Raw genomic sequence first — 26,168 nt, 5'->3', positions numbered from 1 at the left:
TGTCGAAGATCGTAAGCATTCACAATAAAGCATTTTCGGCCCTCGTTTGCAAGAATTCGTTTGCCGCACATACTTGCCATCGGCACGATCAAAAGGGTAGCCACCCTTCATCTCTGGCTATATTGAGGTTATATCAAACCGGAACAACGGTCTCAAGTGAAAGCAAGAGAGAGAGAGAGAGAGAATGAAGCGACCATCGCGCCGCTCGAGTGGTTCTTCTTCTCTTGTACCTCCAGCGGCAAAAACGTGCTCGGCGTCCCTTGATATTCCACCCAAATATTTATTATCCCATTTCTAGAGCTAAGTACGTTGCAAAAGGCGCATCAAGCTTAAAGAGGAGGATGCTTGTTTAAAGCCTAGGCCAATCGATTTTCAAGCGATGAAGCTCAAGGACGAGAACCCTTGAAAACTATAGAGAGCTTTTTTCTTGAAAAACTGTTCGTCGATCGATCCTTTGTACCAGAATTTCGCTCTGCTGGCGGTTTCCGCTCTAAGGAGGATGAAAAAGAAACTTGCCAAGAAAGATATAAACTGTTTTTCTTACTTTGACTAGTGACTTCGTCTTAATAATTTTTTCAATTAAAACCGTAAAGATTTTCTAGTTAAGAAACAAAGATTATATGGAACTTTTTTTCAATCATCATTGTCATATTTCTCAGATCTACTTTTCCCTTAACAGAAAAGAAATTTAAATAATTCCATTACCTCCTTGAATTATATAAAAAAAAACTTGGCTTGTAAATGGTGAAATCCCGGAGTGCGCACACAGTAGTTGCGCATTCTTGCTCCGGCAAACTTTTGGAAGTCGGTAAAAGATCAAAGGTCATACCGGATTAAACGAAGAAGGCCGCGACTTCCCAATTAATACACTCCCCGCGGGATCGCACTCGCATACTTTATTTACGCGCGAAACGTTGCCCTCAGCACGAACACTCTTAATTACGCTGGACCACATGCTTCGCGTTCTTTGCTGGTGGTTTCCTTTTTATTTTGTTTCATTTTCTTTCGCAACTTGAAGTAAATTTTTCACATAAATTCGGCTTGACGGCGAGAGCATTCCCGTTTATTAAACAAAAGTTTCTTGTTTCATATCGTTTTAGGTAAGAAATACAACTTATGAAAATAAATTCAAATCGGAGAATCAAGTTGAGAAGAGAATTTCCATTTAAAGAACATGATTTAAATGCTAATACATGATAGTTCTGTTTCTGTCTTCAAAACTATACGAAATAGTCAGTCCTAGTTGATTGTATTTGAAAATGAAGTTCCTTATAAAATGTTAAATAACTTTGAATGATAAAAAAAATTGTTAGCATGTATTTTAATGCCCATTTATAATTAGCTCTAGCTAATGAAAAATAATGAATGAACTTACAATGTTTGTCTCCTGCTCTTGAATCTGCTTGTATACCTCGACGATCCTCATCAAGGCGGATCCTGCAATAAAAAAAAATTGCATGCAATTAATCCCTTGGCAACAGTAATTCACGCACGCTACGGTAGTAAAACGAAAGTTCATCCTCGAGCTAAATACAGGAGGGAAGGAGGAGGTGGTGAAAAAAGAAGCCGCTTAGGCAGCTAAATATCCCGCGGGAAAATTTACATACACGGAATGCCGGAGGTGACGACGTCGTATGCGCGCGAATAGGGCAAAGTTTTGCCTCGTCTCTCTGAATAATTCAGCGTCTCGAGTAGCTTCTCGGCTTTAGGCAGCCGCAGTCTCTCGATCCGTCTCTTTTCTCGCGTAGTCCTCAGACGCGAGGCGCGATCTTCCGAAGAGCAATATCCTTCGAGAGCAACGCGAGACAATGGGGAAAAAAGACCCGTTGGAAAGTGATTGATTCATTGAATTTATCGCCAACTCAGCTTGATTTCTTATTGCTGTGTACATCCTTATAAATTGCTCGATTTATACCCTATCTATCCTTTTGAGACATGTAATTTTACGAAATGACTTTGATTTAGTTTTTTTTTTTATTTTTTGCTAAAGTAAAATCTCGAAATCAATCTCTCATTTTACCATTTATCCTGATAAATATTTTTATCATCAAACTCAATAACATAGTCGTGTTACACAACGACCAGTCCATTAGCCCATCTTAAAACAAAGAAAACAGCGTACGATAGAAAGGACGTATGAAGAAGTTCCGTAAAAACAGCCTTAGAAGTCGCTCGGAAGCTCAAAGCTGAAAGGAACGCGTGATTTCGCTGGCACGTCGTCTCGGCGAAAAAACGAAACGCGATCGCTACTTCTTCGCCGTCCGAGTTCGTCGTGTCAGCGATGCGACGGTCGGTTCGATTTCTTTCGCTAGGAAAATTCCGTGCTCGCCTTTTTTCGCCGTCCGGTACCGGAATGGCTGGACACGTTGCTGGGGAAGCAACTTCTTTTCCTTACGGTGATCTGTACTGCGATAAATTTTGTGTGCGCAAGCGTAATGCCGATTATACAAAATTACGTTAAACATTGACTTGCGAAATACATATCTTTGAAAGCACTGCAATTTGGCCAATAACCGTGCCCGTCAGTTTTCGCATGAAAAACCCATGTCGCACATAAAAAGTCTTTTCAAAAGAAGATTAGGTACAACGCACCCTCGCAGCTCATAAAGCTCGAAATCTTAGAAATTCAGGCAGGCATCGGTTTCTCGTACATCCTACGAGCAAAAGAGAGGAAGGTATAAAAATGAAAAGAGGAAGCTCGATAGCGCCGAGACATGGTGTGTGAGACACAACTAACGACGTATAAGGGGAATGAGCGAATAAGGAAGGAAGCTAGGCAGAGCACACGGGAGGGCCGCCCGGAGGAAGGAAGTCGACTGTGTACCGGTGAAAGTGTACAGAGCGTTGAGCTACAATGTCGAGGTTATCCTTAAATATACGCAGAGCTCTCGAGTATTGATCTACCCTCCTATGTATATTTTGGGATGAGGTGTGCAATAACAAATGTACTTAGGATGGTTGAAGTTATTCTGGTAAATTAATCAGTAGTGGTAATGCGATATATATTGATTGAGAAGATCGGCCGACTTGAAATCAAAAGCCCAAAATCCACTACATACATCAGGTCTGAAAAATAATCCGCAGCCAATTAATCGCGAGAGGGACGGGGATAGCGCGCATAGCCGTTCTGCAAATCCCAAACATACCACTGGAAATACATAGTCTCCTGTCAGGCCTAAACAGACTAATACGCGTGCAGTTGCACTCGCTGGTAATACGGCGTTACGATGCTTAGGGGGGCTTTGGCTAGGCCGGCTGCCGCTGCGAGCGCGCAAGAGACCACTGCCAGCCCGAGGGGATGAGTTTCGCGCGTTGCACGCTCGCGAGGGTACGATAACGCTCGCTGGCTCTTTTGTTTACCCTTGTTTCTTCCAACTTTCGTTTTGCCGTATGCCGGCTTCCCTCGAGACAGGCCTACCTGTGCAGAAAGCTTCATTGATACATTCCGAAATTGCATGTGAAAGCACATCAAGTGGCGAACGAAAATAAAAGCACGAGTACAAGCGCTTGAGTAGCAAAGTTGGAAAATTGAGAATAAAAAAGTGGAAACGCGTAGAAGCGAGGCGACCCGATTACTTGGATCATGAACCGTATTTATCGCGCCTCAATATTGACAATCCGTATAGACTAGTACTGCTGCAGGTAGCAGGTCGTTCTTCTCGTTGCCATCGCTCACTCGGCGCTAAATCGCCAATTCCGTTTGATTCGAGTCTCGGAGTAGTTGATCCGATAATCCCTTCGCCCTTGGGGTTTTCAACTTTCACTCGATTTTTTCATATTTTTTCACTGTAGTCTCGTGGACGATGTCAGAAACGATCTAATTGAGAATGATCGACGTATCTGCAAGTTTGTTTTTTTGCTTTCCTCGGTAAAGTTCCAAACTGTGCACGAAGAAAATTAAGTAAGAAAAAATGATCCATACAAAGTTGAAAAATCCAAGAAAGAAAAACAGAGCCGGCAAAAGAGGAAATTTTCTCGGCAAACTAAGTAAGAGGTAGTGGAGAAATTCGAAAGAAAGGGAAGAAGAGCATCGAGTTCCTAATTAATATTGAATTTAGGGCGAACGACGGCGGCGGCAATGGCGGCGCGCTGCTGCAGACAAGATAAATAAAATCTCGGCCGAGGCCGGAATTGAGCAAGGTGAGTCGCGGAGCATCTTGCGCTCGCGCGGCATGTAAAAATAAAAGTCTCGCCGAAGAAGAGCAGAGAAGTAGTGGAGGAGCGAAGCCGACTCAAGGGATGAACCATGAGATTTACTGCAAACTGCGCTTGAGATATTCCATATTTTAATCTCTGAAGCTTACGTTTTGAAATATAACTTTTAATAACGAGTTACGTCTCGCCTCTCCTGTGAGGCTTTTATTTATTGTTCAATTCTGCCGTACAAACTACTGCAGCAAAGTTGGAACGTATTTCATATTTGAAATTAACTTGTGCGTTAGAAATTCAGTTGATACTTAACGTCGAGCTGACGAAAATGTGATTGTATACAGCAGCATACGGAAGTCATTTGAAATAACATCGTTTTGCATCATTTCATAGCTGGAATAATCGCGAGCGATCAAGGCGTAAATGTTCGTCTTTGCAGCAAAATCCCATTGGCTCGGCGACTACGGCCTCTCGAAGTTCGCCTACAGCAGCAGCGCAGTAGCGAAAGCAGAGATGCACATTCAGTCGGAAGTTTGGAGGCTCTTGTTTATTCGACAATAGCGCAACGAGTGTTGGCCTTCGGTTGCACCTCGCTGAGCAGCTTCCAAGCTGCGTTTACGGCCTCTTCTTGTTTCCCTTTCTTCCCTCCGTTCGCGTCAACTTGCCGCTCCCCAGCCCTTCCGTTGCTCTGTGTCTTTAACAGCCTTGTTTGCTAAAGAGCTAAGAATTAACTACTCGGCGCTTTTGAAGTGAGCCGCTCGAGCCGATGCCTAAGTAGCTAATTAAAAACTCGTTCCGATTGTTCTGCACCCTGCTGCTGCACTAGCGTATGACAAGCCTATTGTTCTTACTTATTCTTACACTACTGTCAATTTTTCGTGCTCGCTTGTCTGTAGCTAATAAGCTTCAATCTCCAATGTGAACAAATATCTTCGAAAAGAAAAACAAACTTCAGTTTCATCTTTCCACTAGCCAAAATGAAGTCGAGAAAGCTTCACTCTCGAGAACATCAACACGAAGATGCGTGTACATACAAAGAGCCGAACAGCCGTGCTGCAGGGCTGTATAAGAGACTGACAAACTGTGTATTCGGTGCCCGAGAAAACAAGTGTACGTAATTGCGAATACACTTTCGACGGCAAATAATTTTCCGCATCTGTGCGCTGGAAAAGTGTGCAGCAGCGATAACAAAGTAATGTGACGCTCGAACTCGCAAGAGGGAGATCGCGGAATTCCGGAAAATTGTTCTCCTTTCTTTTTTCCCTGTCTTTCCCGCGCAGCAACACAGAGACGAAGGTAGAGTTGTTTAGAACTTTAAAATGGATCTCGCTGGAAAGGGGAGAGAGGCGCGCAAGCTCGCACCAACTTACGGACGAGGTTTTTCCATCGTGAAATATGGCTGTTGTTCGGCGCGCAACGTTTTTTTTTCCTCTACTCGAGTTTCGTATTCTTTGGGATTGATTTCAGTCTAATATGATTTGTTTTCGGAGGGAAGTTTATATCTCCGATGGCGAATGAAATTGATACACTGTGCTTGCGAAGCTCAGATTATTTCTTGAAAGCAGGACGTATTACAGTTACGTATCGCACAAGCCACTTTTCTTTTTTTTCAATTTACGTTTGGCTTTTCTTTCAATTTACGTTTGATCCAATATGACGCGATTCATCGTATTCGCATTGAAAAAGCCGTCGACGATCCAACGCAGTCTAGTCCACCTATCAAAAGCTGAAACAACATAGGGTGAGCAGCTCGATTCTGCTTCCTTCAGGGCTCAAGACAAACAGTTTTCAGGAAGAGCGAACTAATTAACGCGGGCACTGCTGCGCGTCCGCGAGCCAACAGCCGAGTCGGCGCGAAAGTGCCCACGTAAGCGATGCTCTTGGCCGCTCTCGAGCTATCTCGGCGCAGCGAAAATTTAATAGCTTCCTGATGAAAAGAAGTCAGCGTCTTTGTTCGCTCTAAAGCTCCGCTTATCTCGCGTTTGGGTGTGTCGTAATGAATCGCTCGAACGATACAAGCTTTTTCTTTTTTTAGACGACCCATCGGCGTAGTATTTAATGGGAAGCTCTTCTGTGACGAGTTCCAAGCACTATTATCTTGTAAAAGCTTATCAAAGTGATAAGTATTTACCAATTATCTAAAAGCAGATTAGAAACATACTATGAAGACGATGGATATATTATATAAGTAAGTACGATTTCAGTGTAAAGCAAAGTAATATAATTAGCCGTTCCATGCAACTCTCCAGTAACGTCAACTATCAGCTACAGAGCTAAACGCGAGCAGAAGAAGGATAACAGAACGCGATCGCGCAGCGAGAACATTTCATTACGTGAAATAGCGTCTTGTCGAGCGCGCGGGTTTGTGCGACATTTGAAATGTAAATGCGACTTAAGATTCCGTAGCTGGCGCCGAGCTATCGAGCACGAAGTGGTACAATGCGAGTTCTGCGCGCAACCCTCCCTCGGCAATGCCACCTTTAACAAGTCGATTTTTACGGCGATGCCCGCTTGTATACGAACACGTGCGATGCAAACGATTCGCGCGCCACTGTGATTTTTATTAGTTTACCCCCGCTGAAAAGAGGCGTGAATTAACGGATTGGAGAGCTGTGGTTACTCTTTCTTTCATGATTTATTTCAAAGGTGCTATGTATCAGTATGGAACGTAACAAGTTCGGCATTTAGTAAACTCGGATTGGCTAAATTTCAGATAATATCAAGAGGATCGATGTATATATGCTAAATTTTGTATTTACGAACTAAACGTTTTTAAGTGTATTTTTAGCTTTTACCTCGTACTCCGCAACTGATGTGAGAAATTCCTAATGGAATCAAAAAGCTAGCGTCTATTAAAGTACGAACTCCAAGTAAGCGCGTAGGGTAATAAAGGGTAAATGAGGAAAAGTAAACAGCAATAATTCGCATGCTAAGTATCGCGGAACGTCGATCCGTATCTGCAGGCTGCCGCGTAATTTCGTGCTCATGCGAAGCGTAAAAAGCGAGACTTCGAGGGAAAAGGGAGGAAGGAAGGAAGGAGCCGGCGGCTTTTCGGGCACGTCGAAACTATCGCGTCTCTGGCAGCGAGTCAAAGGCCACAGAGCGCGAGCGCGCACGGGGCTAAAAATTCCTATGGAAATGCTCATCGCGAAACTTCCGCTTGTTTTTCTTCAGCTGCCGTCGCTATCTCTTCTCCCTTCCTTTGCGCTCACTAGTCAAATACGGCTTGCAACTCTGGATTGTTCTTTGTTAGAAATATAGTCGAGCCCACTTTACATGAGGTTTCGAATTTATATTGAAGTTGCGAATCATTCGAAATTGTAATTGTAAATTGTAAATTTAAAACTGAGGGTGAAGGACCGAGATGAACGTAAAAACCGAGCATGACTTTCGAGCACAGATAATATCGGAAAATTCGACTACTTGCGTTGCAACGGTTTTATTCATACGACAAAGCTACTGCAGAAGTTCGGGAAGTAGGTCGATGCGGATTTTAACGGAAGCGTTCAACTCGGTTGCATTTCTCAAATCACTGTCCGATACTTTTCCGCTCTCTCTCTCTCTCTTTCTTCCTCTCTTTGTTTTCAAAAGTTCGACAATATCGAATAACTTCTAGTTCTCTGTGCTTCTTTCATATGCGTAGAAGTTACGACAATTAAGAATGTTTTATGGAAATTGTTCACAAACATAACTTATAGCGTCTTTCAAATAAAATGTACTTTTTCCAACATTTTCAATGGATTCAGTACTCCTCATAATTTTCTATATATTATTGTGCATAAAAAATAGAGATGGGCATGTTTCATTAAAAAAGTCGAAGGGGTAGAAATGATACGAGCAGCCACGGTAGTTCGTCCAACCGACAAACAAAAGAATAAATCGAGCACAAAAACATTGAATCTCCCGTGGCTGACGATAAAATCTCCCATCCGAATAAGTGCGCAATCCAAGCGCGCTCTCAGCGACTGACCGCTCAACACAGATGAGGAGAGAGAAGGTGCAGCTAGCGCGCTCGTTGAAACTCAGAGGCAGTGGCGATGCCGTTGCCGCCGGCGCACACGCAGAACGAACTCGAGACACTTCAATTACCTTTCGAGAGGCTCGCCGTCGAGCAAATACATTGCACTCAGCCTCTCCTTCATCCGCGCTGTTTGCCCCTGCTTTTCTCTCTCCCTCTCCTTTGATCGCGCTTTATTCACTCGCGCGCTCCTTTTTTTCTTTTTTCATCCGCGAGTTCAACCCCTTGAAAAAAGCGTACGATTGCCAGTCGGAAGTTTAATTGATGTTTATTGCACGATCCTGTCGCGTATTTCGCGCGAAAAGAAATATCTAATAAGCGTTGCATGCGTTTACTCTCCGAAGCAGACAGCAGAAAGCTTTCCATAGCATCGGGCATAAATTGCGACGCCGAGTCAGCGAAAAAAGACTTGACGGCAGCAGCAGCAACGAGCAATGAAATAAGGAGCGATTTCTTTCGCGCGCGCGTGCGAGAGACTGAGAGAGAGAAATTGGGTGCGCGAGGATGAATAATAAAGGGCCAGGGAATAAAGGTGCATAAGATAGAGCTGTCAGCTGAGGAAGAGGAATGAATCTTGCGCGTGCCGCCTCCCTTGCCTAGCTAGCTCCAGCCAACCTAGTACCTTTGCTACCTTATGTATACATGCAGGTAATGTAGCTCCCCCGAAATCGAGAGATGTTTTAGCGTGAAACGAGCTTCTCTGAGGCACTATCTTCGTTCTTCTCTAGTGAAAATGGACGGCGATAATCGACCTGTCTGATCGAAATGAACATTGACTACTTGAAATAAAAAAAATTAGGAAAAGAGCGATCTTCGAATGCACTCTCTTCGCAGTCAAACAAGAATGTAGTACTTTCATTCTTCGGCGCGAAAGCATTTTGGGATCTCGAGAACTCAACGAAAGAATGCGCATTATCAAGATGCCATATTCGACATAGACAGAAATAGCTGCGAGCTGCATACCAAAACTACTGAAGTGCAAGATAGAATAAAGTTTGATCGCGTGCGCGTGTGCTCTCTCTCTCTTTCTCTCACTCTCGGCAGTCACCTAACTCGATGCAAGGAAGACTATGGTATATAGTTTTTAATAAGGATCAAGCTTATACAGCATCAATTTTGCTTGTATTTCTCCGTTTACCTTGACCAAACCATTTATGCACGAATTCTCAAAGACAGATGTTAACTTAACATCTATATTGAATTTTTGGCGTGAAAACCTACGAGCAACAGCGGTAAAAATTGGAGCATCAAGTTGAAATTGCGCGAAAAAACAGAAGAACAAATCCAAAGAGTCGGAGGATGGCGACCAGCCGATATATCGCAAACTTAATAACGTCAGTATTAATATTTATGAAAAAAGTTTTATAGCCGCTCGGAAAATTCCGTGGTCCCAGCACGCTCAATGCGAGCGCACGTGCTGCCGAGCGCGTCTACGTGTATTTGATACAGTGCGCATTTGTGCGCAAGCGAGAGAACGTTTGTAAAATGAGAGACAAAGACGGAGCGAAAAGTGCGATTCCACTTTAGATTAAATTCCAAAGCAAGTTTGGCATTGCAGCAGCAGCAGCAACAGCAGCTCTTTCTCGTTTACGTTTATTTTTTTTCTCTCCTTTGCGGAAAAACCAAGCAAGTAGCGGCGTGGCATTGCACGCTATACCCGAAAACAATTACAAGCCAACTTTTGCTCTCGAGAGCAATGTCAGAGAAAGAGAGAGAGAGAGAGAGAGAGAGAGAAAGGAAAGTGCGGTAAGAATAATTTGCGGCTTTTCATTAATACGCCGGGTCGCACGGGTGACTTTGCGAGCAATCAAAATATTTCGAGATGAAACACTCCCGTTCTGCTACCATCAAGTTCAAACGAACGTTTCAAACTTACCGCCTGTTTTATTTACTTTTATGACGATTGATTAATTGGTTAATTAGCTGATTGAATTGGTTAATTACGAGTAGTAGACTACTCAAATTATACTTTTACGATTAGCTTATATTTAAATAGAAAGAAACTTTATATTTCATAAAAAAAAATAAAATCAGTATTAAAGAAAAAAAATTAAGAATTAGACTGCTTATCATGTTGGTGATAATAATTTGACTTGAGAAAAAGTGGACTGAATACTGCAAGAAGTACGTAAAGATGTCAGTAGTGTAGAACGAGGCGAAAAAAAAGAAAGCAGAGAAAAACAAAGATATAGAAGGAGATAAAAAGTTTTGAAATATACATGGATGGGCACTTTTGGCTATTCCGATTCATTGAGAAAGAAGCTTGCGCCATCACTCGTCTGGAATATTCGCTTCGTTCATGTCGCCGCATTTCAAAGACCTCGCTTGAAATTCTTGTTTTGTCGATTCACTATTATACGTGAAAGAATTTTCTTTTCGGTTTGATTGTCATTTGGTATATTCGATTAAACTCGACCCTCTGTATCCGTTAATTAACATTTGCAAAATATGCCAAAAATTAGCAGTTGTATTCAATACAAAATACGATGATTGAATCAACAAGATTTCGTACATAATTATGCTATTCAAAGGCTACATCAATGATATATGCACCGAGCTGTAGTGCAATTTTTCGTAGACAACAATATTACGCTGCTATACCTTGGTCCATTAATCACTGCCAATTTAATAAATCCAAGCTTTTCGCTGTAGCGGTAAAAAATTCCGAAAATCGCAACGAAGCGTGCGCATACTCGCAGCTAATTAATTCGTACGCAAGCTCCGCCAGTCGGTTACCGGCTTGAAGTTTTTGAATGAAGCGACAATTCGTTTGATGTCGGCCATTCTAAACGCCCGGAGTCGTGGTGTGTAGCAAAGCAAATCTGATCACTTATGCATCGAGGGAGCAAATTACTCGACGATGGCAATTAATAAAGCTCGTAATAGCGATAGCGTGAGAGTTTGCTGCCCGTTAATCACCTTAATGAGTACTTTTGTTAGCGCGTCTGGCTGTGCAACGAGGGAGAAAAAAACATCAAGCCGTGGGATTCGAAGCTTATGTTTTTGCGTGCAACGTTGAGCATGAGCGCACAAGCTACAAAGCGCTTTGCCAGATTTGGTTTGTTCCGATTGCACGAGATATTTCTAACCAGTTATGCTGATGAAGGAACGATTTTTACTTAGATGCATCGTAGAATACAAATCTTGTTCATTTTTTAGCTTGTCGTTCATCAAAAATGTAAAAAGTAATGATATCTTTTTACTATAATTGAGCAGATTGTTTTGAATGAAAATTAATTTTGCCTAAGACTATTTACATTTTAAATACAAATATATTTTTAGTAATCTCTGTATTGTGTACAAATAAATTAAACGAATACGAGAACTGCAACCACGAGAAATGAAACTGTAAAGTTATAACAGAATTATTATACATACTATTTAAATGAATTATTGAAAGAGTAATCGCTCCTAGCAGGTCACGAATTCAAGAAGGTCCGTCAATTGAATAGGACATCTCTAACGAAACGAAGTTGGAAAGAGAATAGCTCTGGCAACAAACCAACTGCCACACATCTGGCTCCCAAGCGATGCAAAGTGAAATAAAAGCGTGCGCACGTGACAAGTCCGCGAAACGAGACTGTCTCTCTCTCGCTCACTTGAAAAAAAAATAACGAGAGATACACCACCACGGTAGTGCTGTAGAGGGTGAATTAAAACCGAGGGCACGGTCGCCGTGTTCGAAGGACTGGCGTGTATCGCGATTGAACGACGACCGCAATCCGGTCGCACGGCTGACCGGTTTCACGCTCGTTCGCCTCACTACACGCGGCTTCCTGCGCTTTTTATCCCCCTTCGTTCCCAGTTTTCGATTCTCACTTTCAGCTGACAACGTTATGTTTTCTAGATTTCTATCCGTGTTCATTGTTTTTTTTCAATGCCTCGTTAATTGGCTTTTTCAATTGGCATTTGACAAGTAGACTAAAAGTAGCTGTGGTCAGACATTTATCAGTATTTTTGATGACGCTAGTAGGATTGTGATCGAAAAAATTCATATTTGATTTTCGTTTGGGAGAAAACTATCCAGAAGAGCAAACAAGAATGCTTCTGTCAACAATTTTCTCTACCGCTCTTCATCTTCGTTCGCTGTCAACCTTTACTCCGCCTCTGCTCGTTAATCTCAATATTTATCTTCTTTCCCGTTGGCTGACGATCGACTCGGAAAACTGGAATTGTCCGAGTGTAGAGCGCATAGTTACCAAAACTCGTTAAGCCACGAGGATTTACAAGCATAATCCGGTGCGAAAATTATTCAATTTCAGCTGGAGCTTGTTTTTTTTCAGCTCTGGCACTCTATTTTTTTCGGCTCTCTCTTTTCCCAGTCTTTCTCTACATGTAGCTATAGCAGTGGTGATATGATTCACGAAGCGTCGGCGCGAATTCCAACGCTGGTTAATCCAGTTACATTGCAAAATTCATGGGTGACGTATAAATGCCACAAATGGAATTTTCGGCGTCAATTTTTCATCGCTCGTCCTTCACTCCCCTGGAAATATTTGGCATCGTCAGGGATGTAACGTGCTTTTTGAAGTTTACGTTTTACCTACGATTAAGCTACTCGAGTTTATGAAATTTATTAGCTCCTTGCAAAAGTGTATTACACGTACGATGCGTATAAAGAGAAAAACAAGCCATCCTAAGTTTGTTCGCTTCCCATAGTAAACAAGTACCTTAACCGAGAGTGGAATGAAAAAAGAGCGAGGCGCAGGCTGGGTGACCGAGGCAACGAGGATTTAGTGGTAGCCTTGGCTAAATCCCGGCCATATTCTCAAAAGAAAGGAGCCGACTAAGCAAAGCGCGCCGATATCAAATAGCCCTACGTCGAGCGTTTCTTACAAGCCCGCGGATAAGCGGCGGCGGCATCAGCAGCGTCACGTTCGCGAGGCGTGAGCAAACTCGCGAAGCGGCAGCGACGCCGCGGCTCTCTTGTCTCTTGCGAGGCGTCCGCCCATTCGTCTTTCGCGCGTTTTGACGTCGCGACTGATATTGGATTCTCAAAACGATGCTCGTGTATGCGTGCGAATGTGTAGATCGGCGAGTTGTCGAAACTTATTGAATCGCTGCTGTGCAGCTATTCGTCATTTTATCTTCGCTCTCAACCAGACTTCCGAGAGCACAAGGTGGTGTCAGCGGCAACAGCGCTTAAAAGCGACCCTTTGCGCTCTCGGACAGATCCTTTTCTCATCACTTTGTCTTTTTTTCTCGTTTTCCTCCAGACGCGCTGCAGACGCAATTAAACTGGATGCTGCACACTTTCCGCGAGCGGCCTCAATGTGTATGAGCAATAGCTTGCACCAACGAGAACTCGAATTTTCCTTCGTCTCCTACTAATCTTTCTAGAGAAAATCTGTTTTAGTAGATTGTAGAAAATGGTAATGACAGCAATAAACGAACATTGTTTTAACAAGAGTTCGGCACTGTATAATAGTGTCAAATTATTGATTTGTCGAAACTGTCAAACAAAACGATTGGTGAATCTTTAAAGTATATAGTGATTTAATTATCGCGCACAGCTCCTGCTGAACGGGGTGAGTTTAATCTCCGTGCGACATAAATGAAACAAGAAGATGAACTTCTGGAGTGTCAGTCGCAGAGACAGCGATGCGTTTCCACAGAACGGCTGCGTTCGTGCGGCTAGCTATCTACCGACTATTTGCTACTTGCAGATATTGAATACTTTTTTAATATTAGAACAAATATAGGAAATTAAATAAAAAACATTATATAATGTAGGTATTGACGATTGATAAATGCAAATTAATGATTGTTCAGAGATAACATTGACACTAACATTGGATACTCGCGATAATCAACAAGTCGCTGTAAAAAATCGCTGGAGAAAAAAACTAAAGTCGATACTTTGTGTCGATAAGTTATCGGATTGCGTGACACGGCAATCGCAAGATTTGGCGAATGCAGTGCTGATAGCGGCGTAAAGTGCATTGGCGTATACGACAAAACAGACTAGTATATAGAGTGAGGGTCAGGCGATGTGTTGTAGTAGCACCTGTACGGCCTAGTAATTAATTTTCGCGCAACTGTTAGGACGAAAGCCACGAGGAGAGCGATTAGATCGTGGCGATAGCACACGCGGACGGGAGAGCGGCTGGCGCTGAACAGCGCGTCCATTTACATAATTAACAGCCCAAGCCCAAACGAGTGCTTTTGCTAGCTTCCTAATCTGAAAGGCACAGATTTCGAAGCCGCTTGTATTACCAGATAAGGGCATTAGGGTCGAGTGTGTGTTTGTGCGGCTGCGTGCTCTTGTTTTCCACTGGACGCTCGAGTTTCTGTGAGGCTTCCATGCCATTATTATCGAGAATTTTATTGCCATTGGTTTTAGTAAACTTGCTTCGTTTGGGCTTTGCTCCTTACTAATTTACTTTGCAATATTTTTACAATCCATTAAGTTCTTATACTTATCAAAGAATATTATTATTGTAGAATTAAAATTTGGCACGAACATTTGTTTGGTCAGATATCCGTGCATGCGTTACGGGTATTTAAAAAAATATATATCACGAATGTACACCATCGCTTTATTTCCAGAATTGCAAAGCGGCTGACACAAAAGGAAGCGGGGCAGGAGGGTCCAGCAGGCGATCCAACGAGCGTGTAAATACGTTTTATTAATGAGTCGCGCGGGCGGCTTTTCGTTGTTCTCCGGCCAAGCGCTTACCCTTCCCTTCGTGCATAATTGCATAAAATTATAAATTGCGGAAATCGCAGCAACAGCCAGCTCGTAAAGTGTTAAACGCGGGCAGTAATTGACGGATATGCAGTGATTTCCGAGCTAATGATGCGTGCGATGATGTTTGAGCGCGAGCTTTCGATTATCAAGTTTTTACTGCTGATTGGCGGCTGCGAGTGACGAGTTATTACAGCCTACGAGATAAACACTGCCTCCCGTGGCTTTGCTTGCTTGCTTTTTCGCCGTGTGCTTCAGTGCATCGCAGTAATTGGCTTTATTTTAGAATGAATAAACGAAATATCGACATTTTCATGTTTTTTTTCGCCTCAATAGTGAGCCTCGTGATATAAAATTAACTATGCGATATTGGCAAGTAACGGGCGTTTTCCTTTACAAATAAGCGGATATTTGTTCTGGTTGTTTTCGCGATACGATGACCAAATTAAAATTTCACAGCGCCACGATCATAGTTGTATACACACACACACACACACACACACACACATATATGTGTATTTTTTAAATTTTCCGTGGTTTGGTTTATGTCTTGTTTGCCATTTTGAAAACAGCATTTCAACTCGAATGAGAAGCACTCGAAAAATTTCGCTGGCTTCTACTACCGGAAATTAAAGCGGATCACCGGCGCCGCCGAAAATATCCAAAATGAAAGCCAGGCAGAATCTTATTCGTAATTAAGTTTAAATTTCTCGATGCGGTTCCGGCTTTCTCGAACTTCCATCCCATTTCGCGCGTTCAACTTTTCCAGCAAAAAGTGCCGGATAAGAGGGAAAGTCGCCGCCGCCGACGTCCGAAACTCAAAGCGATTCGCGGAACCCAACCCCATCACATTGCACGTGATGCGAAAAAAGTCCGTCGCTCTTGGGGATGCTGGCTGCCATTACTTTGTACTTTGGAAGGTGTACGCTTTTTCCTCCGTGACTCGCTTTAATCAACTTTAATCACTTTGCCATCTATCTAGACTTCAACATTTTTAATAATACCCGAGTAGTTCCCGTAGAGTCCTCGCATCACGTTCAAGTCGATCTCGTACGCAAAGGCGCTGGCACCTAAGCCATGTTCGCGATTGGAGGCTTCACAAATCCAGCTGACCATAACACATAACAACGATAGACTTGAGTCGGCCGGGTTGCCGACCTTTCGCCCTGCCTCTCTCTCTCTCTCTCTCGCTTCGGCAATGATCTTGTTAGTTTAAGAATCTTTGGTACTCGCGTGTGCACTCTTGGCGTTATATTGGCTTTAGGAAGCCTCGCCAGACACGTCCGCTTTGCCTCGTTCTGCCGTTTGACACGTGTCGCGCGAATTCATTTTCCGGCAGCCCATGCGCGCGTACGCGTTATTGGATACGAGCGAGCTTACGCGAACGCGGCGTTTACGAGCTGCACGACACTCATGCTGATGCGTCAGTCTTGTCTGCGTATTTGAGCTCGTGATACTGATGATTACGGATATTAAGCAACCGGTACGTGGGTAAGAAGTTTTGAAAACGTGAATCAAGGATGATATTATATTATCTTTCAAACTGGCAGTATAAAGTAATAATAAGGACGTTCTCGCGCACTTTGTGAAAATTATTGCAGTTCGTTCGCGTAGCTATGTAAGATGGAAATCTGACACGTTTCACTTACCAACATCTTGGGAGCCACCCCAGGTACCGAGTTGCGCCTGCCTGGCGAGTTTGGACAGAGCATCGACGTAAACCTTCGAGGCGGCTGCGGCACCTATAAAAAAATAAGAGGCAGCGTGAGTTTACGAGCAACAACCGTGGAAAGTTTATACGTCGTCTTTGAGGAGGCATTTATCGTAAAACCACAGCAGCCCGCGCGAGCTATCGGACGTTTACGAGTCCCACCCCGTCCTCCACCCGCTCAGGGCTAAAAAAGGTATCATAAAAGGAACTAGGCCAAGAGTATGCGTGCATGATTGTAAGTTACTCGCTTGTTATGCAATCTCTCAAAGATAGGTTATTTTTGTGTGCATGTGGGAGTTTTAGACTTCGGATGAGCCTAGATGGAAATGGTTGTTTGCCTGAAATCTATGTACCTGTGAATTTTTGTTCCAGCTCGTAAAATCTTTTGTAAACGCGAAGCCCCACAGTAAAAATTAGTCGTTACTTTTTCTTTTCAAAAAGCACGTTCTAAGATTTATGAGGATTTCGTGTAGGGGATGTAGTATTTTTTTAAAGTTTTAAAATAAAAACTTTATCGTAGGATTTCTTTATTCTTCGAATCGCTTTAATAATAACAAAATCTATCGATGCAAGAGCTATCATAAAAACATATTCGTATAGAACAGCAAAGAACGGAAATATCAAAGACGCTATTTTTACACGTACGCGTGTATGGGCTGCCGTGAAAGATCAATCAGCAAATCACTGTTATATTCTCGTTCTTACACCTTTACCCTGAAAGAGTAAATGTGTAAATACGTATGTCGTGTTGGCTTAATATTTTTGTATCGTATCGATATGTAGCTTGCAGATTATATGATAGACATCAACTTGTGGCACCATATCGATGGAAAGCTTTCTTCTTCTTCGTCAATTAAAAGAAGAAAATATCGTTTGAGGCTAAAAAGAATCTCGGTAAGAAAAAATAGAGAGAGAGAGAGAGAGAGAGATAAAAAGAGAAGGAGCTGCGCACATCTCGGAGTCATTTATTCAGCGTCTGCCTTGAAAATCGTCCCGGCTCTTAAAGACAAAAGACGAGGATTAAGTGAGCGCTCCCGTGGAATATCAATGTTGAGGGAGAGCACTCGCTCGCACGCTTACGTGAGAGAAGAGAGTAGTTAAGGAAAGTTTATCTCGTTAGCCGATATTTTCACGCGCGCGCAAGCAGCCTCGCCTGCATGTCGATTGTCGCTTGCCAACAGTAGCGCCAGCATTTCTACTTACTTATCTCTTACTTAGTCTAATGTTCTTATTTCCGAGGGACGTTGTCGGACTCTAAAAAGTCACCGACGCGACGACTAGAGCGAATGGAAAGCTTGGCGCGTGTGAGAATTAGAAACGGACGCTTGTTTGCGCTACATTTTCCGGTACTACAAAATGAATTAGCCTGGCTTGCAGCATGACACCTGTTTACGTCGCGACCGGCCGTAGTAACACTAGCGCGCCAAGTAAATTAAGTGACAATCGCGGTGGCCGCCGCAGCGGCGCGCGAGAATGCGTCGCGCGTAGCCAAGTGACGAAGAGCTCCCAAGACAAGTTAATTGTCATTCCCTCGCTCGCTAGCGGATAATTAGGTTTTCGCCGCTGCATAATTTTCCGAGCAACGCGGGCGATGTGGCCAATTGTTCCGCCCGAATAAATTACAAGATTTTCGATTAGGGTGCGGCCGCGCGGTTAAATTGCTGCTCTCTCGATTATTAAAAGACGAGTGTGTATCTGCAGATAAGGCTGCCGCGGCTGCTGTATGATTTACAACGATGGCTTTCGATTAAATTGCTTTGATTATACTCGAGATTCATAGCTCGGCAATGTTTGAATTGAAAACATTTTTTTTTTTTCGGAAATTATAGCGTTCGCGACCTGGAATTTATGGCGAGATGACATTCAGTTGACCCTATAACAGATAAAAAAGCGGTCCGCATTACAAATTGAGCCCCTTCGTGAGTGTCGCTTATTCGTCACGCCCAAGCGAAATATGTTTGTTTTACAGCTCTGTTTCAAAGTACACTAAAGTCCTACTTTATGTCGCTGGCTTAGACGCGAATATGAATGCAAATTTACACTATCAAAATGAAGAGCGAGACGATCGTATGCAAATACAATTATTGAAGACTCATAAAGTTCCTCTGAAATTTTTTTTCACCAAGATTACCGAGATCATTCACGTAAATTTATGAATAAGTTTCTAGATTTACCATCGTCGACGCTTATTTTCGTGAAAGTTAGTATAGAACTTACGGATTCGTAGGTAGTGATAAATAAAAATGACCATTAGCTGACTGTGCATTATCCAAGTACGAGTTTTTTAGTCCGCTATAAATTTCGACCAAATGAAAAATTGTGACGATGGTAGCCATATCGATCGTTCTACAGAAAAATTATGTTTTTCAATCGGGATTCTTCGTTCGCAGCCAGAAATTGCGCGCTATCAATAATCGCAAAGTACCTATATGAGATATATGAATTTGATTTATTATATCGTAGGATTACCGATCATTTCAAGGACTCATACATCGCCATCGAATTAATCTCCCGGAAATAATCAGTGAAACTATTTAGTGACAGGTGCAGAGACAGAAGTCGACACGTCCCATAAAACTGTTATGCCTTCCCACTGTCTTCCCCAGTGAATTGACAAACGACGAATACGCATCGCTGCAGCTGCGCAGTTTCTCCACGAGATGCGAAGGCAGATGTTGCAAGCACGAGCTTTCCCCTTCACTGTTCGTACGTCGTCTTCGACTTTTGACTGTGGCATATGCGTATATATGCGCGAACCCATTGACACGCGCGTTTGCCAAAAGAGCTTCACGCCTCGACTGAGCGGATCATTTCCCTTCGCTGAAAGGGAGCGAACTACTCGTTCGCGAGTGTATGTGTGCTTGACAGCGCGTGACTTTTAGCGTCTTATCGAGAATATTCCTCTTTCCACGCTCTTCATTGTCGGAGATTTCAGATTATTGGTATTGCGGAGGAATTTTTATCTCTGACGTTATGAATTAATGCACCTCAAAGTCAAGTAATATTTCAAAACCAATAAATATTGTATTTTCAGATATGTTGAAAAAGGACTCCGCACTATTCTTATGGAAAAGTGGTCCTCAGTGAAATGTCTTGAAACTTTTTTATATGATAGATGTGGATATTCTGAACAAAAGTCCCAATGGGTACAAGTCCTAGAATTCAACGTTATTGAGAAAAAAATTATTAAAGTCTCATATTTGCGATTGAAAAATTTTCATTAACGGAAACTCAATTAGCAAAGTGAAATAGCAGGTGGATCAACGTGAAAGTTTTGAATGGACAGAACAGTAAAGCAATGGTCGTGCGCGGCATAAACACGAACGTCTCGATAATTGAAAATTAAATTCCACATCCGACGTGCAACGCCGAACGAGATTTGATTTCATAACGGCGATTCAATTTCTTCCTCTGCTATACTCATTTTTTTACGATTACAGAACTTCGCCTCGGTTATTTGAGAATAGAATCAAAGAAAAACAAGCTGTAGAATAGCGTAAAAGTTCAAACTGACATTTCATTATATTGTTTTTATGGATAACGTAATTAATAAGTGAACGTAAAACAATGTGGTCAGAAATGTACGATGAAAATAATTAATAAACTTTTATTAACTGTCAGAACGAGCCATGAAAAATCTTCGAAAATTCACCCCTTTACAGCAAGAACCATACATCTCTCGACACCCTCTTTCTCAGTTGAATAATGCAAGTGGTGCGATCGGCGCCCGGCATAACAATCATGGTCGCGTCGGCAAAGAAATAGCATTAATTAAGACGTAATTACGAGTACACGCGCGTGCGTCTTGAGACAGGCAGTCTGGTTAGAGCAAGTTTTGCGAGCAAGAGTTACCTTTTTACCCAGACTCCGCATACTCTGCGCTATGACTTAGCAATCCAACTTTATGAGGTATTCAATAACTTGGCGAAGCTGCTTGAGTAAGATCACAATATATATCACTGAATTGTAGCGTTGGCTGAAATTGTGTCAAGCGACTATAAAGTCCGAGACAAACAGCGAAAGACACACAGACCAATTAAAATGGGTCGGAGAGTAAAAAGTTACCGGTTGCCTGACTATAGCGAGACCTCTTTCACTTAAATCTCCCAATTTTCGCTCGAGTAAACCAACCCAAAGCAATTAAAAATATATACCGCTGGAGGGCATTTAATTCCGTAGCAAGTTAAAGACGAGCTAAGCCACAAAAAAAGAAATAAAAGAGAAAAGGAAAAAAAGTGCAGAGTGCAAAAAATGAAAGAAGATAAAGCGAGTCGAGAGCGCGACGCAGCGATAAATAAAGCCACGGCCTACGGTTGCTGCATTCAAGAGCGCCATAATTTACACCCCGTTCCCTGCCTCGAATCGCGGTTGCCACCGCGCTCTCACGCGCTTTGTCTCTCGGCGTGTAGTTCATTCGTTTCGAGGATTGCCATGGTCGGTGGCGCTAGGGCATCAACGAAATTATCTAAAAAAAACAGCCCGAGGTAAGAGAACAATAAAAGGAAAAGTTCGCTAACATGACTGCTAATGAAAACAAGCAAGTTTTTCTCGTTCGGTCAGCGTAATTTTCAATTATTTCTCTTCAAATAATTTCGACGTTTGATGGTTTGCCGACTGCACAAACTTTTCAACGCTTCAATAAAAGAATATCATATATTTCTTCCACTCAACTTCAGCAATTCTAATGAAATTGCGACCGAGTGCACGAAGTCAAGTGTGCGGCTAATACAGAAAATAAATAAATAACAATTTACCTGCTACTTTCAAAATCACCACGAGCGGGGTATAGTCCACTGTTGCGCTCTACAAATTCGAAACAAGACTACAAGTAAAAGTGTGCGAATATACGCACTCGCTCCTAGTACAGCAACACCCTTTATTCTTGTAGAAAAAAGCTTCAAAAAGAGAGAGCAAAAGGGAGGGGGTAGGTATGGCAAGTTCCTCCTCCACTTGGCGCCATTGTGTCACGTTATTATCCGAGCCCTTGAGGGCGTTGCGTTCCTTACTCGACGGCAACGGTAGTAGCGTTTATCGTTATTTGCGTTAATACCCAGCTCTCCAAGCTTGCCACCCTCTTCTTGTCGAGAAACAGCTAGCTATCTGGCCACTTCACTCGCCCATACTCACTGAGCTGTTGCTAATGTGGTTTAGGTTTGTTGCTCTTGCCTACGTTCATTATACCCAAGTCTCGTTGCTCTAGGGTTCGATGCTCATGCATCTGAGCACTTTCGTATGCATACATTTAGAGCGAATAAAAAACAGGTGCCCTTTCGTCGCTGAAACGTTGACGTGATTTTCGGCGGAAGAGAGCTTGAGTGTCAGTGCGTGCAACTAAGTGTATTGCTGCACGTGCTAGACTCTCGATGGTTTATTCCGCTAGCGGCGTTTTTATCTCTCTCGCTCTTTCGCTTCCTTCTTTTATTTTTTTCCGACTGCGCACAAGCCCACATGACGTGCTTTTCGTCTGCTGCGCGGCTTTTAACGGCGTAAATTTTTAATACTTCCGCTGGCTTTTCATCAAACTTACAAGAACGCCTGCAAGCTCGCTGAAACATCATTCGCGACGAATTTAGAATATTTTTATTCCAAAGAGTGACTCCGTGAATAGCGACTGTGGGACTCTCTCAAAGTCGCTGTCAAAAGAAGCGACTGCTGATCAAAGGTAACCATGCAATTGTCTAGTCGATGCGCACTCGTTCACGGCTCGCCATTCAGTTTTCCCGCATTGCGCACTAGTATCTACGATTAACCGCAAGCCAACCACAAGACGAACTCAAGATTTCCCGGCCAACTCGCTCGTTCTCGCTCTCCTTCCAGCTTCGATTGCTGCATAATTGATGACTCTGGCTGCTACCGCACGCCAGGCGAAAGTGGCAGTGTCTCTCGGTTTTTCGCGCCCATCTCCAGCGCGCTCGTTTGGTTTTAATTGAATATTAGATGAGTCAATTTGTCGAGTTGGCTCTGCAAGCTGCTTGTCCCGCTCAGATTGATTATCATATTGTCGAATGAAAATTTAAGAAAGTTCGGCGAGCGTTGAGTAGTCCAGCCGAGTTTGCTTGCGGGCTTTTCACCGGAATCTTGATTTAGATTTTAGCATAGTGATTGTATGTACTTTTGAACAATGCATTATGTTCTCGGCTCTACGAGCAATGAGTTTTCACTTTCTGAGTATTTGTAGAATTATAAATTTGGCGAAATCGACGCGTGTACGAATGAGCGAGGTAAATCGTTGCATACACAGGAGATAATTACGCGTGTAGCAATATATCCTATTGAATGAGATCTTGATAAATAACACTATCTTCGATCGCTGGGGCAATTCGGCTTGGAAGTCTCCCCTACGACAACATCGTAGAAGACATACGCGCTTTCCCCCTCTAGACGTATACATGTAGCTACCGTCGACATAATCGAGGATGCCTATCGGCTCCCTTTTCTTGTGTCCTCCAATGTTACCACTGCTTTCTCGTCCCCGCGAGCACCCGCACGCTGCGCGTCGACTTTTTAGTGAGCGAGATTCACTTTCGCTTCATCCCCCACTGAATCCACGCTGTCTACATCGCGATCGCATATTTCACGCTCGGCATGAATAGGCCCGCCGTGAGTTTTTGCTCTCTTATACAAAAACATCCTGTACAGTAGCAAAGGTCTTGTGTCTACGCTCGCGCGCGACGAAGCTGTGCTATACGCCTTATCTGCGCACCCCGAACTCTATTGAATTGAAAAGTTCGCGCGCGCGCGCCAAGCCGTGAAGGTGAAAGTGATTTTTCATTGTCAAGGTTACGAGGTGCGTGATGAGAATTATTGTACGTGAAATAGGATTAGTTTTTCAACGATATTCTGCCGTGATATTTTCGGGGGACACATGCGAAATCCGACGAAAGAGCGTGGGTTCGAAATTTCTTCACGATCTCCGCGAGGGCAAAGAGGGTGATCTGGAAGATTTTTCACCGGTCGCCGCTGCTGCAATTTTTTCGTTATTATTATTGCGATGCTCTGAAAATTTAGCAATAGTCGTGGAGCGTGTTTCGCGCAACCACGCCCGAAAAAAAGTTATGTCTAGGTTGTAACACACAGATGGGGTACCATACGTAAATAATTCAAGCCGGCCAATTAGCATCGCTTTCTAAAAAGCCTTGGCTAACGAAACTGGGAGGCGCTTGCGCGCACGCTATTTGCCCAGCAGCGGGAAAACCACTCGGCGCCTCGGTGAATTTGCATTGCAAAGCGATATGTGTGCGCGGAAAGAGAGAGAGAGAGAGAGCAAGGTCATCCGCTTCTATATTTGTGTGTACCCGAGCAAAGTGCTTCGGTTTTCTTTATTTCCGTGCCCTTTTAACTCCTCCTTTCTTATTTTTTATCTTTTTACAACGTTAAAGCGAACGTTTTAATGAAATTTCAAAAACTTTCAGCTTGAATCGAGTTTTACGTCGGAATTTGAGCTTCCAATCATAACTGCTGATCTATTTTGATTGAATAACTATTAAACTTTGAAAAATTCGGACTTCATAGGTTCTTGTAAAGTTACTAATTATGAAGTCTTCTTATCCTGTCAAAGCGACACTGTAGGAATGAATTTTGATTGTATAATTTGACAATTGTCCCCCATTCTTCGACTTTCCGTTCATTTCTCGTCAAATCTTAGCTGAAAACATCTTCAACTTCATCTTGCCGGATCTGAGAGAAATTAACTAGTTTAAATATATAAAAACCTGTTTGAGAATGTTACTCTTTCGAGCGCTGCACATTTTTAAAGTTGACTTGAAAAGAAACAGTAGCCCGAGAAACAAAAATTTGATAGACTTATTTCCACTTAGAAGGCTGCTTTGCATTCATACATTTGAAATATATCCTCAATAGTTTTTATGTGAAAAAACATGAGATGATTATTATATGCTCCAATTAAAGCGTATTCAATTCACATAAGCAACGCCAAAAAAAATTCACTCGTAGAAAAAAAAGCTCATACTAGAAAGAGAACAAGTCTTGCGAGTGGTAAAAATAAAAAGTGCCGTGGAGTTTGCTTTCGTAATTGAATACAGAAAACGTATTCTAGATTCTTCATCAAAAGGAATGAAAAAAATCCAAGCTATTCATTTAGCTAGAAGCTTTAACAGCCGCAGAACTAGTAGCGCGCGTAGCTGTCCATCGAAACTCGCTCGAGCTCGCAATTAAAGGATCCTCCGAGGTTTTTGCTGCTCTCGTTCGTTCTCTTCTTATTCGCCAAAATAAGAGAGCAAACTCCGCGTCAGATAAGGAGATGTAGAGCGAATAGGAAAGAGCGCGAGAGGGGGAGAAAAACGAAGTATAGAGGTTCGATAGTATTCAAGGGACTTGGTAACGAGCGCCATTTCTCAGAGGCGCCGGGAATGCTGGCGAAATGAATGGAACTCTCGAAAAATTCTTGCCCTCTCCAACTCGTTTCCCGTTCGGCGGCCGCTCGTCATCAATTGCCCATCTCTGTCCCCTCGAGCGCAGCTATATCCACTTGCTTGCTCGAATATCGAGTTCCATAGAAAAAGTTTGTTTTAAACGAATATTTCTATGGAACGCTTGCAACTATTATCGCTTTCAAGATGTGTACTTTAAAACAAACATCGGAAAACTCTATGAAAGTTAGTGAGTAGTAATGACAAAAATTAGTCAGAAACCGTACAACGCTAAATTTGTGAGTTCTAACAGGACAAGAATAATTAGATTGTCATGAGACGCATACCATTCTCGTGAACCACATTATAAGAAGTATTCTTTTGTATGTATGATCATGTTGTAAAAATCTTTCCGCGCTATATGAAACAATGATCCCAGACATAAATAAAATTCAACTAGGAAGCTTGCAAATTTATACATACATATCGCATCATGACTCATTTATCAAAGTTTTCTCCGTCCATTCCAAGCTTCCCTTCGATATAAAGTGCGAAAGACAAAAACTTCTATTTTTAAAGTTCCGCGGCATCGGTAATTTATGCCAATCACGATAACCTGATAGACTGAACGGCTTTTTCAATCTTGATTGTTGGAATTTACGCGACCTATCGGTTAACGAAATGCGATGTATCGATGCTGAGCGAACCTTTCTTTATTACTTGGTTTTAACGAGGGAGCTTAAAGTGATTATTTTCTTAATTCTCATTGTTATTCGCATTTTTACGAGGTAATTAAAAAGATTATTACAGCTCTGATGCAACGAGCTAAAATCGCTATTTTCCTATTCTATATTTGGTCTATGGTATAAAAAGAGAATGCTTTGAGGATAGCGTGATTATTCCGGCTGACATCATTAAATACGCGTTAAGAGATCAGTAAAAATAATTGGTTTTGCAACTGCAGTTTTCCAAGCGACAAATCTCATTCAAACAATCAAAAACGCGTATTTTATCGTGGATCAGGCAGCATTGAGTTCCCATTATGGTTTTGATTACCAGCACAAACAAACAGAGGGATTTGCTTTCAATAAAAACCATCGAAGAGAAACGATGTTTTTTTGCCGTTCTCTCGTCACCAAACCAATATAAAGCTTGTCACCCACGCAATAAAAGCTCTCGTTTACAGGTTCACTCGGCAGAGAAAAAAAACAGCCCGAGAATTGCTTGACCCGA

General features: G+C 42.6%; 1 protein-coding gene across 1 annotated transcript in view; it reads right to left on the bottom strand.

The window, feature by feature from the left end:
• Positions 1–26,168, bottom strand: part of LOC131667931 (trichohyalin) — an 80,906-nt gene that overhangs the window by 11,322 nt on the left and 43,416 nt on the right. The window contains exons 4-5 of the mRNA XM_058941707.1: positions 16,505–16,597; positions 1,376–1,437 (exon numbers count right to left, since the gene is read on the bottom strand). Of these exons, the coding sequence (XP_058797690.1) occupies positions 1,376–1,437; positions 16,505–16,597 (155 nt within the window). The remainder of the gene's footprint in view (positions 1–1,375; positions 1,438–16,504; positions 16,598–26,168) is intronic.

This window comes from Phymastichus coffea, unplaced genomic scaffold (genome assembly GCF_024137745.1).
Source record: "Phymastichus coffea isolate CEN01 unplaced genomic scaffold, Cenicafe_Pcof_1.1 PCOF00072, whole genome shotgun sequence".
NCBI classification, from domain to species: domain Eukaryota; kingdom Metazoa; phylum Arthropoda; class Insecta; order Hymenoptera; family Eulophidae; genus Phymastichus; species Phymastichus coffea.
Note: the sequence above shows the minus strand (reverse complement) of the source record. Positions and strands in the feature narration are given on the sequence as shown.